This window comes from Schistocerca piceifrons, chromosome 2, assembly GCF_021461385.2.
Source record: "Schistocerca piceifrons isolate TAMUIC-IGC-003096 chromosome 2, iqSchPice1.1, whole genome shotgun sequence".
Lineage (NCBI taxonomy): Eukaryota > Metazoa > Arthropoda > Insecta > Orthoptera > Acrididae > Schistocerca > Schistocerca piceifrons.
The window spans coordinates 177,001,239-177,016,356 of NC_060139.1; the positions used below are offsets into that span (position 1 = coordinate 177,001,239).

Genomic DNA, 15,118 nt, shown 5'->3' on the forward strand with positions numbered 1-15,118 from the left:
GGACCAAACTACACAGGCCATCGGTCAATAACCTATGAGAAGAAATAGATAGGTATATAATATAAGAAAGTTTGGGTCAGGCTGCAGTGTGCTTGGGTAGCTTAAGCAATAAGGTGCCCGCTTGTGGTAACCGGGAAATTCTGGTTCGAGTCCCAGACTGGTATAAATGTTGATATGTCTCTTACATTTATACCTATCACAATTAAGCTGAATTTCAGGAATAATTTAAATATTTGAAACTGTACTTCATCATCAAATATAAATATACATAAGGTGAAGAAAAGCCTCAGTCAAAAATGACAACAATAGTCTATGACTTCTCATTATCTAGATTCTAAAACTTGCACAGGAATCATGAGATGTGCAAGAGTCAGTAACTGTATTAATAATCTACAAGAAGAAATAGTTAGGAGTGTGATGTACAGGAATTTGAGTCAATCCATGGAGTGTGCTTGGATAGCTTAAAAGGTATGCCGACTGCTCACTATAGGTGGGAAATCCATGTCCAAGACCTGGTGCAGCACAAATTTTCATATGTCATTTTTGTTAGTAGATCTATACCTATTACAGTTATGTTGAGTTTCAGAAATGAATTTCAATCTTAATAGTAATCTCAGCCTTTTTGCAGGTGATGCAGTTTCTGTACTGTAGTACTGTCTAGAGAACACTGCACAAGTATTCAGTCAGCTCTTGATATGGCTGAAAACACTTAGTGCTCTATAATGAGATTATGGGTGAGTCATAGTTGAAGCTGGTCAACCTATACAAATACCTAAGTGTAACACTTTGTAGGGGTATAGTTGTAGGTATGAACGGAACAACCACATAGGACAAGTCATATGTAAAACAGGCAGCAGACTTCAGTTTATCAGTCTAGAAAGAAGACTGTTTAGAAATCACTCATGCAACTAATCTAGAATATTGCTCAAGTGTGTGGGACTCATACCAAATATGACTAACAAGGGATATAGAATATATACAGAGGAGGACAGCATGAATGGTCACGGATGTGTTCAATCCTTGGGAGAGTGTCACAAAGATGTTGAAGAAACTGAACTGGAAAACACTTAATGACAGATGCAAACTATACCATGAAAGTCTACAAACAAAGTTTCAAGAACCAGCTGTAAGTGAGGAATCCAGGAATATACTATAACCCTCTATGTGTTGTTCCCATTGGGATCGTGAAGGTAAGGTCAGAATTAATCATAGTAGCTACAGAAACATTTAGACAATCATTCCTCCTGCATTCCGAATGTAAATAGAATGAGGAGTTGCCTTAATAATTGGTACAATGGGAAATATCCTCTGCCTTGCATGTCACAGTGGTTTGCAAGGTATGGATGTACATGAAGAGTGTTAATAATTTTTATATATGAAATTGTGAATGAACTGAGCCTGTCATCAGCTCTGACCAATGATATAATATGTCACACGTGCATTAACAGAAAAAAGACCAGAAAACTATTATTGTTATTATTAATTTTTTTTAGCGTTGGTTGTTGCGACACAATAGATCTGAGAGATTTGTTTATAACATTTAATTTGTACAAATACGCTCTTTTTACGCCTTTGTGTTTGGAACTATTGGTAAAATAGCATGTACGCAAGTACATACACAATAATTAATTCTATACCCACGTACTAGTGGTCTACATTCGAAGGCACTTTCCCACGAAATACGAAAATTTATTATTCATCACGAGGATTAATTAACATTTTTTCTCCAATAACAGTCAAGGTATCAATTTTAAAACTACGAACTATTCTACAAATGGTACCGAGGGTGAAAACTTGCAACTGTCTTGGCCCCCTACGAGTGATCATTATCAATTATCCCACGAAATAGATCATGGTTTCCCCGTGCGTATCGCAACAAAACGGTCAATAAAAATTTAACTCTTCAGGTGCTTTCCGTACATGAAACATTTAAAACTTTCGTAATTAATGTCAACAGGAAGGGAAAAGTATACTGGGTGACGATATTCTCTCCTTTCTGTGACTTCTTCATAATCGTCAGACAAAAATTAAGGTAATGATTGTGGCAAAACAACCGAAAACTTTAATCGTTTGCACGCTTTTCTCAGGGTTAAAACATCGCTGATTTCCAGAAAAAAAACAATAGTACAAACGTTCATAGTCCATCTATAATAACCAAATAATATAATTTGCAAGGTCATTAAGCTATCAATGCACAGTAAGGCGACAAGCGACAAGAACATATTTCGCAGTCGCAGTGTACTTGTGAATCGATTTGCACAGTGATTTCTGCGATATTGCGAGCATAGTACTTTGCCCCTTTTCTAAACATAAACAACTGCTGCAGGTTTGTTTTCCTCGGTGGCTGTGACAGATACTGGGCAAAGCACCTCAATGTTATGAATTCAGGAAGATTACTGCAATGCGTTGTAGGTGCAGCCTTTGGCAGAAGACTGCAATACTCTGATAAAACCTGTGGAATTGATCTGTATTTCAAGAGACAGCAACCCAGTTTTAGGTTAGCATCGACGAATACTTTCCTCAACATTGATTAAATAAATCATAGCGTAACCCTGTTGATCACGCATTTGTGCTAATCATATTTCCAGTAATTATTTTTTTCTATCATTTAAATATTGTGGTTTGTATAATGCCTGGGCTGGTAAAAAGAGCGTAATTATGTATTTCAAATGTACCTCAATAAATTTCCCACTGACAAATTTTCGTGGTCCTATGTCAGCAGCGACAATAGGCGCTCTTGCAAGTGTGTAAATAAAGGAATGCACGGACGTTATACTTATTGCCATTACAACAGTTGCGCCTATATTATCAATTAATTAACTAGTTCGTTAACTGATACATTGGAACTTCGCCAATTATGATGAGAACGAAACTGACAATTTAGGATGTTTTGTATCTATATCTTTTCTATGTTGCAGGGTTAAAGTTTATCAAGACGTGTCACAAATATTGCTTTGCATCAGATCTAATGAATTGGGTGTCAGTTACTGTTGTAGGATACAGTAAATATAATTACCAACGGCAAATCACCCAAATAGCATGTACCACACAGTCTTTCTCATAGCTTTCCTTTTCTATGGATGATAGATTTGGTATCGCCCACTGTACCCAATTCTTGTAATTTTCCTATAGAGTAGATATTCAATGTACTTAGTAATATTCAGATTTTACACAACAAAATATACAAAGATTTCAATTTAGTTTAGTATTAATCTTCACTGAAAGAGAGCCAAGCATTTATCAATCAAAAATGACTTCAGTATCACTTGGCATAAGTTCCCTTTGTGACACCTAAGCAGTTTGTTATACCACATCTGGCCATTCATGTATGGACTATGGTCTGTTATTGGTGTAGTTCTTTATCTGTAGCAATAGTCTTTCTTTCTTGTATTATATAAGTGGGTGTCATAGGACTAGGTTGCTTGTTTTGACGTGTCACAAAAAATGTAATTAATTTGTAAATATACAGTGAGTAGCCTGTGAGATATTTAGATTTTCCTGCAGGATCCCCTGAACCGTATTCCAGGAATAATACTGATTCCTTTTTCTACAGGGTTAATATTATGTTCATATGTATTTCAGCAGCACAGTCTCATATATATCCCATAATTAATCTGGGCAAAAATTGCCCCACCATAAACTGATTTGAGTATCTTACCTGAAACTACTTTTGACAACTGGCTAACCAGGGAGGCATGGCTTCAGGCTTCAGCATTTATATTCTAGGGCCCAGGTTTACTTAAGAGTAACTTGTCATTTACTGAGTGAAAGGCTTTAGTGAGATCTACAAATATGCCTTTTGATTACATTCCTTGCTCATGGACCTCATACACTTTATGAGGAAACTCTGTAATTGCTGTGATCATTTCGGATGCCATGCTGTGTCAATGGCAGGAATTTATTTTTTGATAAATAATCACAGAGTTGTGTCAACAGCACAATTTCAAATACTTTACTGGATATATGTGTTAAAGATGATGGCCTGAAGTTTAAAACCTCTTCTGTCAGTCCTCTATCTAAGTACTAGTTTAATTGTGCTTTATTTCAGTACATATACAAAGTTGTGTTCTCTGATACTGCAATCAGTTGGATGAATAATTATCTCAGCTAATTCCTTCTTACATTTCTTTAACTGCACCACTACACAACCTGTCCCAACATGATAAGTACTTATTATTTAGGTTATTTACTATCCTGCATATTTCCTGTTCTCTCACTTCTTTGAATTCCCAGAATGTCTCTTGCATGGGGCTTCATCTTACTACTCACATTTATGGGATTAACTGGATTGAAGGGTACTGATACAAAATATTTATTAAAAACACTTCAGACTTCATTGGGATCTGTAATTATTTTTCCTTAATGTCAGATGTTTACAATTTCAGTTTCTGGCTTGGGATGACTTTGCAAATTTTTTATTTTTTCCATGAAGTCTTGGCTGTATTTGCTGACTGAGATATTTCACTGCTTTATATCTGTTTTCTTAGATTTGAAACTCTTTCTGAAAGACATTCTTAGCTTCATTGTACTTATTTTTGAAAGTCCGCAGCTTTGTTAACTAGTCGTGGATATTTTGCGTGCGTTTGATCATATTTGAGGCAATTGTCAGTCCGGTGTTTTTGCACATTGGTTATGGATTAGTACTATCTATATTCCCTTAAAAGGGCAACAAAAGTCAAAATGTTCTAGCATATCATCATAGAATTTGGTCTATATGTTTTCTGGCCCTTCAGCCTGGTAAACCACATTTCAATCCTCAGTAGCTGTTACACTCTTCTATAATTTGTTTATTCTCCACAACTTTTATAATTTTGGGGTTGTTTATGTTTACATACTAGTTGACATTGGTGGTCAGGGTAGTAAAAAATCCATGTTCCTCTAAGAAACAATGAACAGTGCCTCGCATTCAGTGGTATTGTTCCACTGTATTGTGATGGCATACAACGTATTTTTAAAGAAATGTCGCTTATACGCTAGTCTGTTTAATTATTCAGAAGTGATTTGGTTTCACTTCTTTTATAAATAACAACATGATGGCCTATAAAACTTCTATATAGTTGGTACATTATTTAAGAGATAAACTAAATAACCTTTGATACGTTATTTTTTAGTTTCTACTTTCTTCTTTTTTTAACTGTGCATCCAATGTTTACCCAATCACTATTTTGATGCCATAAAAAGTTTAAATGCAGAATTTATTCTTAAAGTGTATTTGGTCATTATTTTCACTCTGCTGTAAATGACAAGAAAAATCTGTGAAAGTCTTGTGTTGAGATGAGTTTCTGTTCTTAAGATCTGTACTCCATGTGCCATAGGCATCTTACATGGCATGTATGTCTCTGAATTGCATATTTTTCTCAAGTTTATCACCAACCATGGTCAGATGTCAGTTTCAGTTAAAAATATTCCAGAGGGTGAAGCATAATCGATAAATCTTTCACAATAGCACTGTAATTCCCATCAATGCTTTGCATAACATGATGATAATAATGACAAAAAGACAAAAAAGAAACAGTTTTTGATGTTCTACCATCATATTAGCAGTTGAACGGAATGGACAGTGTCTTGAAAGGAGGATATAAGATTAACATCAACAAAAGCAAAACGAGGATAATGGAATGTAGTCAAATTAAGTCGGGTGATGCTGAGGGTATTAGATTAGGAAATGAGACACTTAAAGTAGTAAAGGAGTTTTGCTATTTAGGGAGTAAAATAACTGATGATGGTCGAAGTAGAGAGGATATAAAATGTAGACTGGCAATGGCAAGGAAAGCGTTTCTGAAGAAGAGAAATTTGTTAACATCGAGTATAGATTTAAGTGTCAGGAAGTCGTTTCTGAAAGTATTTGTATGGTGTGTAGCCATGTATGGAAGTGAAACATGGACGATAACCAGTTTGGACAAGAAGAGAATAGAAGCTTTCGAAATGTAGTGCTACAGAAGAATGCTGAAGATAAGGTGGGTAGATCACGTAACTAATGAGGAGGTATTGAATAGGATTGGGGAGAAGAGAAGTTTGTGGCACAACTTGACTAGAAGAAGGGATCGGTTGGTAGGACATGTTTTGAGGCATCAAGGGATCACAAATTTAGCATTGGAGGGCAGCGTGGAGGGTAAAAATCGTAGAGGGAGACCAAGAGATGAATACACTAAGGAGATTCAGAAGGATGTAGGTTGCAGTAGGTACTTGGAGATGAAGAAGCTTGCACAGGATAGAGTAGCATGGAGAGCTGCATCAAACCAGTCTCAGGACTGAAGACGACAACAACAACAACAACGATCATATTTATTGATATTCACAAACAAGTTTTTAGTTGCTTGTGCAATTCATGATAAAGCAGTTGTTTATGGATCAAGTAGCTAAAAACCTGTTTGTGAGAAAATAAAAATTGTTACAGAAGCTCAAGAAAGTGTTTTTTAAAATATAATTGACATTATGTTTAACACACAGGGACTTAGTTTATTAATTCAGATTTGTAAACAGTTTACAAAGCAGACTGCTTACAAAAGACTTGTGTGACCCAGCCTGGAATATCGTATCTGTAGCAAATGGGACTAACAGGGGATGTTGAACATCTTTACTGATCATCAATTTTATCATATACAATGATATAGGACTTTTCATATGTTTATTAAAAAAAAGGGCAGAAGAAGGAGAAGAAGAAGAAGAAACTTAAGCAATAGTGTCTGTATACCAATCGTACAGATAATTAAGTACATAAACAGAAACAAATCATATAAATACAGATAAAAATCGGACAGATAACCAGTTACATAAACCAAACAAATTCTAAGTTTACATTATATCCAGTGACATATGGCTATGTTTAACTTAAGTTATGGATCTCCTTGAATTCATAAAATTCATGTACTCATCAACACTGTAAAAGCTTTTACTTATAAGGATTTTCGTAAGATCATTTTTAAAAATGTGCAACTTTGATATCTTTGTAACTCTTAAGGGAAGGGCAGTAAAAAGATGTCTCTATGGAAGCCAGTTCTGTGTCCAGTTTCAGTTACGGTCACCACTGTTCAAAGCAAAAAACAGGGGGTGGGATTTCAAAAAGTATATATATATATTTTTTGAAGAGTCATAACTTTAAGTTCTGTGAATACAGAACTCCATAGGTGCAACTCTTTTTTATAATTCTTATTGCCCGTTTTTGAGTAGTGAAGGAGTGTTTTGCTATACTTGAAAAATACAAAAATAAGACACCATATCGCAGTAGACTTTGCGTAATGCATAATAGGCACTCATTACTTTTTCTTCACCGCAGGAATTTTTCAGCATTCTTAATATATAACAGCATTTACTTAATTTTTTATTGAGTCATTCTATATGTTTATCCCATTCAAGATGCTCATCTAACCAAATTCGTAAAAAAAATAGTACTATCTGTTTGCCTAACTTTACTATTAAGTCAGTGATTACTTTATTTACTGTATGCCTATAATTCATCCCTAATGTTTTCTACTCGTTAATAGATAGACCATTATCTCTAAACCACTTAACTATATCTTCATTTATTATTTCTATTTTTTTTATATAAGTCAGTCACATGCTGAGCTTTAACAAAGAGACTAGTATCGTCAGCAAACAGTACAGCATCAGCTTGTTTTAAATAACTTGGTAAGTCATTTATGAATATCAAGAACCACAGGGGCCCCAATACCAATCCTTGAGGTACTCCATGAGTAACTTTCTCATATCCAGAAAAAGTAGGATTTACCTTCATGAACTGTTTCCACTTTCTGGTATATATCAGATAAGTATGACTTAAATTACATATGAGCAGTACTATGGATTCCATGGCAGTATAGTTTGTGAGGCAAAATTTTATGGTCAGTAACACCAAATACATTAAATAAGTCTGCAAGCAATCAACAGTTCATTTCATTATGATCAATGGAATTTCAAACAAGTTTGTTGTTGTTGTGGTCTTCGGTCCTGAGACTGGTTTGATGCGGCCCTCCACATTACTCTATCTTGTGCAAACTGCTTCATCTCCCAGTACGTACTGCAGCCTACATCCTTCTGAATCTTATTAGTGTATTCATCTCTAGGTCTCCTTCTACGAGTTTTACCCTCCACACTGCCCTCTGACACTAAATTGGTGATCCCTTGATGCCTCAGATCATGTCCTACCAAACGAACCCTTCTTCTAGTCAAGTTGTGCCACAAACTCCTCTTCTCTCCAATTTTATTCAAAACCTCCTGATTAGTTATGTGCTCTACCCATCTAATCATCAGCATTCTTCTGTAGCACCACATTTCAAAAGCTTCTATTCTCTTCTTGTCCAAACTATTTATCGTCCATGTTTCACTTCCATACATGGCTACATTCCATACAAATACTTTCAGAAACGACTTCCTGACACTTAAATCTATACTTAATGTTACCAAATTTCTCTTCTTCAGAAACACTTTCCTTGCCATTGTCAGTCTACATTTTATATCCTCTCTACATCGACCATCATCAGTTATTTTGCTCCCCAAATAGCAAAACTCATTTACTACTTTAAGCGTCTCATTTCCTAATCTAATTCCCTCAGCATCACCCAATTTAATTTGATTACATTCCATTACCCTCGCTTCACTTTTGTTGATGTTCATCTTATACCCTCCTTTCAAGACACTGTCCATTCCATTCAACTGCTGTTCCAAGTCCTTTGCTGTCTCTGACAGAATTACAATGTCATCGGCAAACCCAATGTTTTTATTTCTTCTCCATGGATTTTAATACCTACTCCGAATTTTTCTTTTGTTTCATTTACTGCTTGCTCAATATACAGATTGAATAACATTGGGGAGAGGCTACAACCCTGTCTCACTCCCTTCCAAACCACTGCTTCCCTTTCGTGCCCCTTGACTCTTATAACTGCCATCTGGTTTCTGTACAAATTATAAATAGCCTTTCGTTCCCTGTATTTTACCCCTGCAACCTTCAGAATTTGAAAGCGAGTATTCCAGTCAACATTGTCAAAAGATTTCTCTAAGTCTACAAATGCTAGAAATGTAGGTTTGCCTTTTCTTAATCTTTCTTCTAAGATAAGTCGTAGGGTCAGTATTGCCTCACGTGTTCCAACATTTCTACAGAATCCAAACTGATCTTCCCCGAGGTCGGCTTCTACTTGTTCTTCCATTTGTCTGTGAAGAATTCGCGTTAGTATTTTGCAGCTGTGACTTATTAAACTGATAGTTCGGTAATTTTCACATCTGTCAACACCTGCTTTCTTTGGGGCTGGAACTATTATATTCTTCTTGAAGTCTGACGGTATTTCGCCTTTTTCATACATCTTGCTCACCAGATGGTAGAGTTTTGTCAGGACTGGCTCTCCCAAGGCCGTCAGTAGTTCCAATGGAATGTTGTCTACTTCGGGGGCCTTGTTTCGACTCAGGTCTTTCAGTGCTCTGTCAAACTCTTCACGCAGTATCGTATCTCCCATTTCATCTTCATCTACATCCTCTTTCATTTCCATAATATTGTCCTCAAGTACATCGCCCTTGTATAGACCCTCTATATACTCCTTCCACCTTTCTGCTTTCCCTTCTTTGCTTAGAACTGGGTTTCCATCTGAGCTCTTGATGTCCATACAAGTGGTTCTCTTTTCTCCGAAGGTCTCTTTAATTTTCCTGTAGGCAGTATCTATCTTACCCCTAGTAAGACAAGCCTCTACATCCTTACATTTGTCCTCTAGCCATCCCTGCTTAGCCATTTTGCACTTCCTGTTGATCTCATTTTTGAGACGTTTGTATTCCTTATTGCCTGCTTCATTTCCTGCATTTTTATATTTTCTTCTTTCATCAATTAAATTCAATATTTCTTCTGTCAACCAAGGATTTTTACTAGCCCTCGTCTTTTTACCTACTTGATCCTCTGCTGCCTTCACTACTTCATCCCTCAGAGCTACCCATTCATCTTCTACAGTATTTCTTTCCCCCATTCCTGTCAATTGTTCCCTTATGCTCTCCCTGAAACTCTGTACAACCTCTGGTTCTTTCAGTTTATCCAGGTCCCATCGCCTTTAATTCCCACCGTTTTGCAGTTTCTTCAGTTGCCCCTGCAACTACTGAAAAGGCTGCTGCCCCTCTTCAGGAAGCACAAGTTTATCTAGCCTCTCAACAGATACCCCTCTGGTTGCACCTACAGTACGGCTATCTGTATGGCTGAGGCACGCAAGCCTTCCCACCAATGGCAAGGTCTATGGTACATGTTTAGGAAATTATATATAGCAGTTTCAGTGGATCTATTTTTCCTAAGACCATTTTGTTCATTGGCAAATATTCCACATTTGTTCAAAAAAGTAGTCTTTGATACATTATTCTTTCAAAAATTTTTGAGAAACAAGACTACTTTGATAAAGATCTGTAGTTTTTTACATCATAAGGTTCACTGTTTTTATATAATGGTTTTATTATTGATATCTTATGTTCTCTAAGGGAAGTATAAGTGGTGAAAGAAGCATTAATTATATCAACAAACAGAGGAACAATATATTTGATGTGTTTAATTACTTTATCAGGAATGCCATCTGTACCACAGGAAAATTTATTTTTTAGTTTGCTAATTGCATTCTCCGCCTCTTGTACTGTTACAGGGTACAAAAACATAGTTTTGGGATTTACAGATGTGTCACGATCAGCCTTATATGACTTTGGTTTTTTATAAGGTGGTTGGTTTAAAAGGGGGAGGGGGGGGGAGGAGGGACCAAACTGCTTGGTCATTGGTCCCTTTTTATGAGTTTGTACTATACTCATGTAGTGTCTATTAAATATAGTTACAATTTGTAAAGAATCTTTTATGGTTTTGGCCTTGCATTTAAGATCAATGTTGATGTGTTTTGCTTTGCTTCTGCGTAAGTTTGTATATATCACATTCCAAACTGATTTTACTTTTTTGTTACCCTTGTTTCTGTTGATGTATGAATTGTTGATTAATTTTTTTGCTGCTGTAACGACTTTCTAGTTCACTTTTCTGCAACAGTTTACATACTGTTTCAGAGCTGGATTTTGCCTTGCCAATTTAATTAAGCTGGCCGCGGTGGCCGAGCGGTTCCAAGTTTCTCTGAAGATTTTCTTATCCCCTGTGTTATTCAGGTGTTAGTTCTGATTTTATTTTAATTTTCTTAAGAGAGGATGCAATTTCATAGTTTGTAATAAGCTTAAAATGACTCAAACTTCACATCAGCATTGTTGTATTTATACAATCCCCTGTTTGAATTTTTTAACAGTAAATTAAAAATCCTAAGGTTGTCCTCAGTTATACATCTTTTGTAAAAGTATTTCTCATTTTTCCTACAATTTTTGCTGATACAATAGTTAAACTAAATTTTATTGCTTCATTTTCTGATAATTCAATGTCAGTCACTTCTAAATTGTGATCAAATGTTTGCAAGTCAAAAAATATTTGACCAATTGTAGTTTTAGTGATCTTTCCAAGTCTAGTATATTCATGACAGTGAGTGGTAAGTTATGTGAATATGACAAGTTATTCTATTTAGATACATTTTGACTGGTTATTTTAAAGTTTACATTGACATCTCCAGCTATAATAACATTTTCTTTAAAATTCCATAAACCACTAAAGAGTCTTTCTACACTGTCCAAAAACTCCATAAAGTAGCCTGATGGTGATTGATAGATGCACACAGTGGTTATTTTGGGTTCTTTAAGTTTGCCAATGGTAACAAGCATGGTCACAGGTTTGTTTTACCTGTGGGAGAGTGTCATGGGGATGCTGAAGAACCCGAACTAGCTAAGCCTTGAAGATGAAACCTTACTTACCAAGTTTTAAGAACAAATTGTGAGTCATATAACTAGGAATATGTTAAAAGACCCTATGTATTGATCCTCTAGGGTTCTCAAAGACAATATTAGACTATTTACAACTCTCACAGAGGTGTTTAAACAATCATTCCCACATGCAATACATGAAACTGGAAAAACGCTAATAACTGGTACATCATGAAATACCCTTTGCTGAGCACTTTGTGGTTTGCAGGTGTATGGGTGTAGATTTAGGATGGATCAAATATTAAAAACAAGGAATTGTTTTTACCTTTTTTCCATCAGATGGTAATTGTACGATTCCTGTATTGGAATTATTGGAATGTATGTGTGAGAAATTACCTACAAACCGCACCACTGATCGCCTTCAGACAGCTGTACTTCCAGTGCTTCCTATAGTGGCCCAAATCTGTGGAAACCATATAGGAAAGATCTGGTATTAAGAAAGGGTGTTTACAGGCATTTCAGAAGCACTCTGTTGACTACTGTGTTGTTTCCACTACAGTAGTAACCCATCTTTGACTTGGCAGTCTTTCAGCCTGATAGGCTGTAATTGCTATTGTCTAAAAGTCTGCAATAATAGGTGTCATTAATGATATTGCCATCAATAAACAAGTCAAAAAGGAGAAGCTCTTCAAGTACCATGCTGCAGAATTGCAGAAAATAGCAAAGAAGACAACATGAAAACTACTACTTTTCTTCACAAATTAATTTTGATAAGTCATTAGTCTGTCATCTAGTGCTACATATGGACTTTATACCAGATAAGAATGTGCTGCATTTACTTATTCTCTGTAGCTTCTAGTGCGTGCAGAGCCTATTAAAATTTTAAGTCATGTAGTTTTTTGATTGTCACATTCTGTTTTGCAACACAACAGCGTGCAGTGTTTTGAAATTTCTTTGTGTTCTTAATGATGGACATAATGCTAATGTTAACATCCAGTGAAGTTTCACCTACAATAACCAGCAATCACCTTGAATCAGATTATTTAAATTGATGAAGGATCCAGGTTGACAATTATGTTTTATGCTTTGACGTATTCGCTTTAATGAAACACTCTGTGTCAGAATTTGACTTCAACTTTTGACATTGTTGATTCTACCTTGTCTGTGAAGTCATCACCATTTTTACTTTTACCAACATTTTTGTTCATATGAAATGTTAACCTATTATGTAACAATACATGGATTTTTCCACCCGTCTCTCTCTCTCTCTCTCATTGTCCCTTCCTAAAAGACACACTAAATGATCATAATTGTACACGCAATGGAACGCTTGTTAAGAGCCTCTCACTCTTCTCTACTAACTATGGAAATGCCCTTTACAGGAAAGTGAGTTCAGTTTACGTATGATACCATACATCTTAGTAGTAAGCTCAAATAACCTGAATGTTGAGTGAGCCAAACCCAAACAACAAAATCTTCATTCTAATAGTTTTCATCCACTGTATCAAAACAGTGAAAGTAGAAGCAGTTTTTGAGGACTAATATAGAATTTACTGTTCATGTGATATGATCATCAACAGATGTTTATTTCTTTTAAGTCAGTACTGCCATTAGACTGTTTTTTGAGTCTAATAGTGTATTTTAAATATGACAGTATGCCATCTTAGGCACTGTATAACATTAAAACACTTGATAATGGCATTTTACGCCAAAATCATGATCGTGTAAATGTAACACTGCAAATTAAAAAAAAAAAAAAACAGTCTAATGGCGGTGCTGACTTTAAAAAAATATATCATGACTATGACCCTACATTATGAAAAAATTATTAGATGTTTATTTGATTTTCCCCTTCAGAATTATGACAAGAGTGGTGTTACTTATGCTTTGTGATAAATATGTGAGAGTTAACTTGCAGTGTAATCTGCAATTTTTGTGTCAGTTTCAAAATTATCAGTAACAAAGCTGTCAAGTTTCATAATCTAATAATTGATGCTATTTCTCAGGAACCATGATCTCAGTTGTTACAGTAAACAAACAAATACTGCCTGGATCACAATTTCATTTATTAATGACTACTGGTTTTGATCTGTCCTGCAGATTGTCTTCGGATCTGGCACTCCAAAGTACAGTTCGTCAACTGTGGTATGAATGACATATAAGTTTTATAAAACAGTGCAAAGTCCTGGATAGAATAACAGCAATGTGGAAGGAATAGATTGCTACTTGCCACATAGAGGAGGCACTGAATCACAGTCCGGCACAGTGAAAAGAGAGTGTCAAAATGTTAAGCTTTTGGAAAAAGTCTTCCTTCCAAGATAGAACACACACACACACACACACACACACACACACACACACACACACACACACACACACACACACACACACACACAAATCACAATCACAGTTTGCACACACATGGCCCTGTGCTGCCCCTTCGACCTGAAATTTTATGTCATTCATACCACTGTTGGCAATACCTGATCTGACGGGGCTGGGTGCTTGTGTTGTCCTCATCATATTCATCATCATCATCATCATCATCATCATCATCATTTGTGGATGTGGCTAAAATTGGACTGTGTAAAGATTGGGGCATTGTACGGGCGCTGATGACTGCCCCACAAACCAAACACAATCAATACCTGATCTGAACATAATCTGCAGGATAGATCAAAACCAATAATCATTAATAAAAGAAACTATGATTTAGGTAGTGCTTTTTTTCTTTATTTATTTTAATAATCTAAGCTGCAGCCACCACCACCACCACCACCACCAAAACAAGCACTGCTACCACTACCACCAGATTCTTTACATTGTCAGTATGTCTTCCATCAACGCATCCTCTTGGTCTTTTTATATAGTGAGGAATCCAACACAGAATCTTTTTAGCCTATCTGCCATCACTCCATCGTACTATAAATCCAACCAATTTCTGTTTCAGTTGTGTAACATGCACAGTCACATCTTCAACTTTGAATAAAATATTCATTTCTTCAAATGAACTCCAAGTACTTTTTAGCGGTAGCCTTGCCGTGTATATTCTTCAACAAACTGATGTAGTTAAATCCTATTCCTCAGTTGTCATCTACTGCCCGAACAGGTTTTAATGTGTAAAATTCTTCTATTGCGTTAAATGCTTTCTCATAGTCTACAAACCCCTTACAAAGCGCCAGCCGCTGTGGCCAAGCTGTTCTTGATGCTTGAGTCCAGAACCGTGCTGCTGCTACGGTCGCAGTTTCAAATACTGCCTCAGGCATGGATGTGTGTGATGTCCTTAGGTTAATTAGGTTTAAGTAGTTCTAAGTCTAGGGGAGTGATGGCCTCAGATGTTAAGTCCCGTAGTGCTTAGAGCCTTGCAAAATGGTAACTGATATTT

At 36.1% G+C, this 15,118-nt stretch overlaps 1 protein-coding gene across 1 annotated transcript in view; it reads left to right on the plus strand.

The window, feature by feature from the left end:
* Positions 1–2,187: 2,187 nt before the first annotated feature.
* Positions 2,188–15,118, plus strand: part of LOC124775116 (spermatogenesis-associated protein 20) — a 274,485-nt gene continuing 261,554 nt past the window's right edge. Inside the window, exon 1 of the mRNA XM_047249951.1 lies at positions 2,188–2,497. Within this exon, the coding sequence (XP_047105907.1) occupies positions 2,379–2,497 (119 nt within the window). The 5' untranslated portion in view covers positions 2,188–2,378. The remainder of the gene's footprint in view (positions 2,498–15,118) is intronic.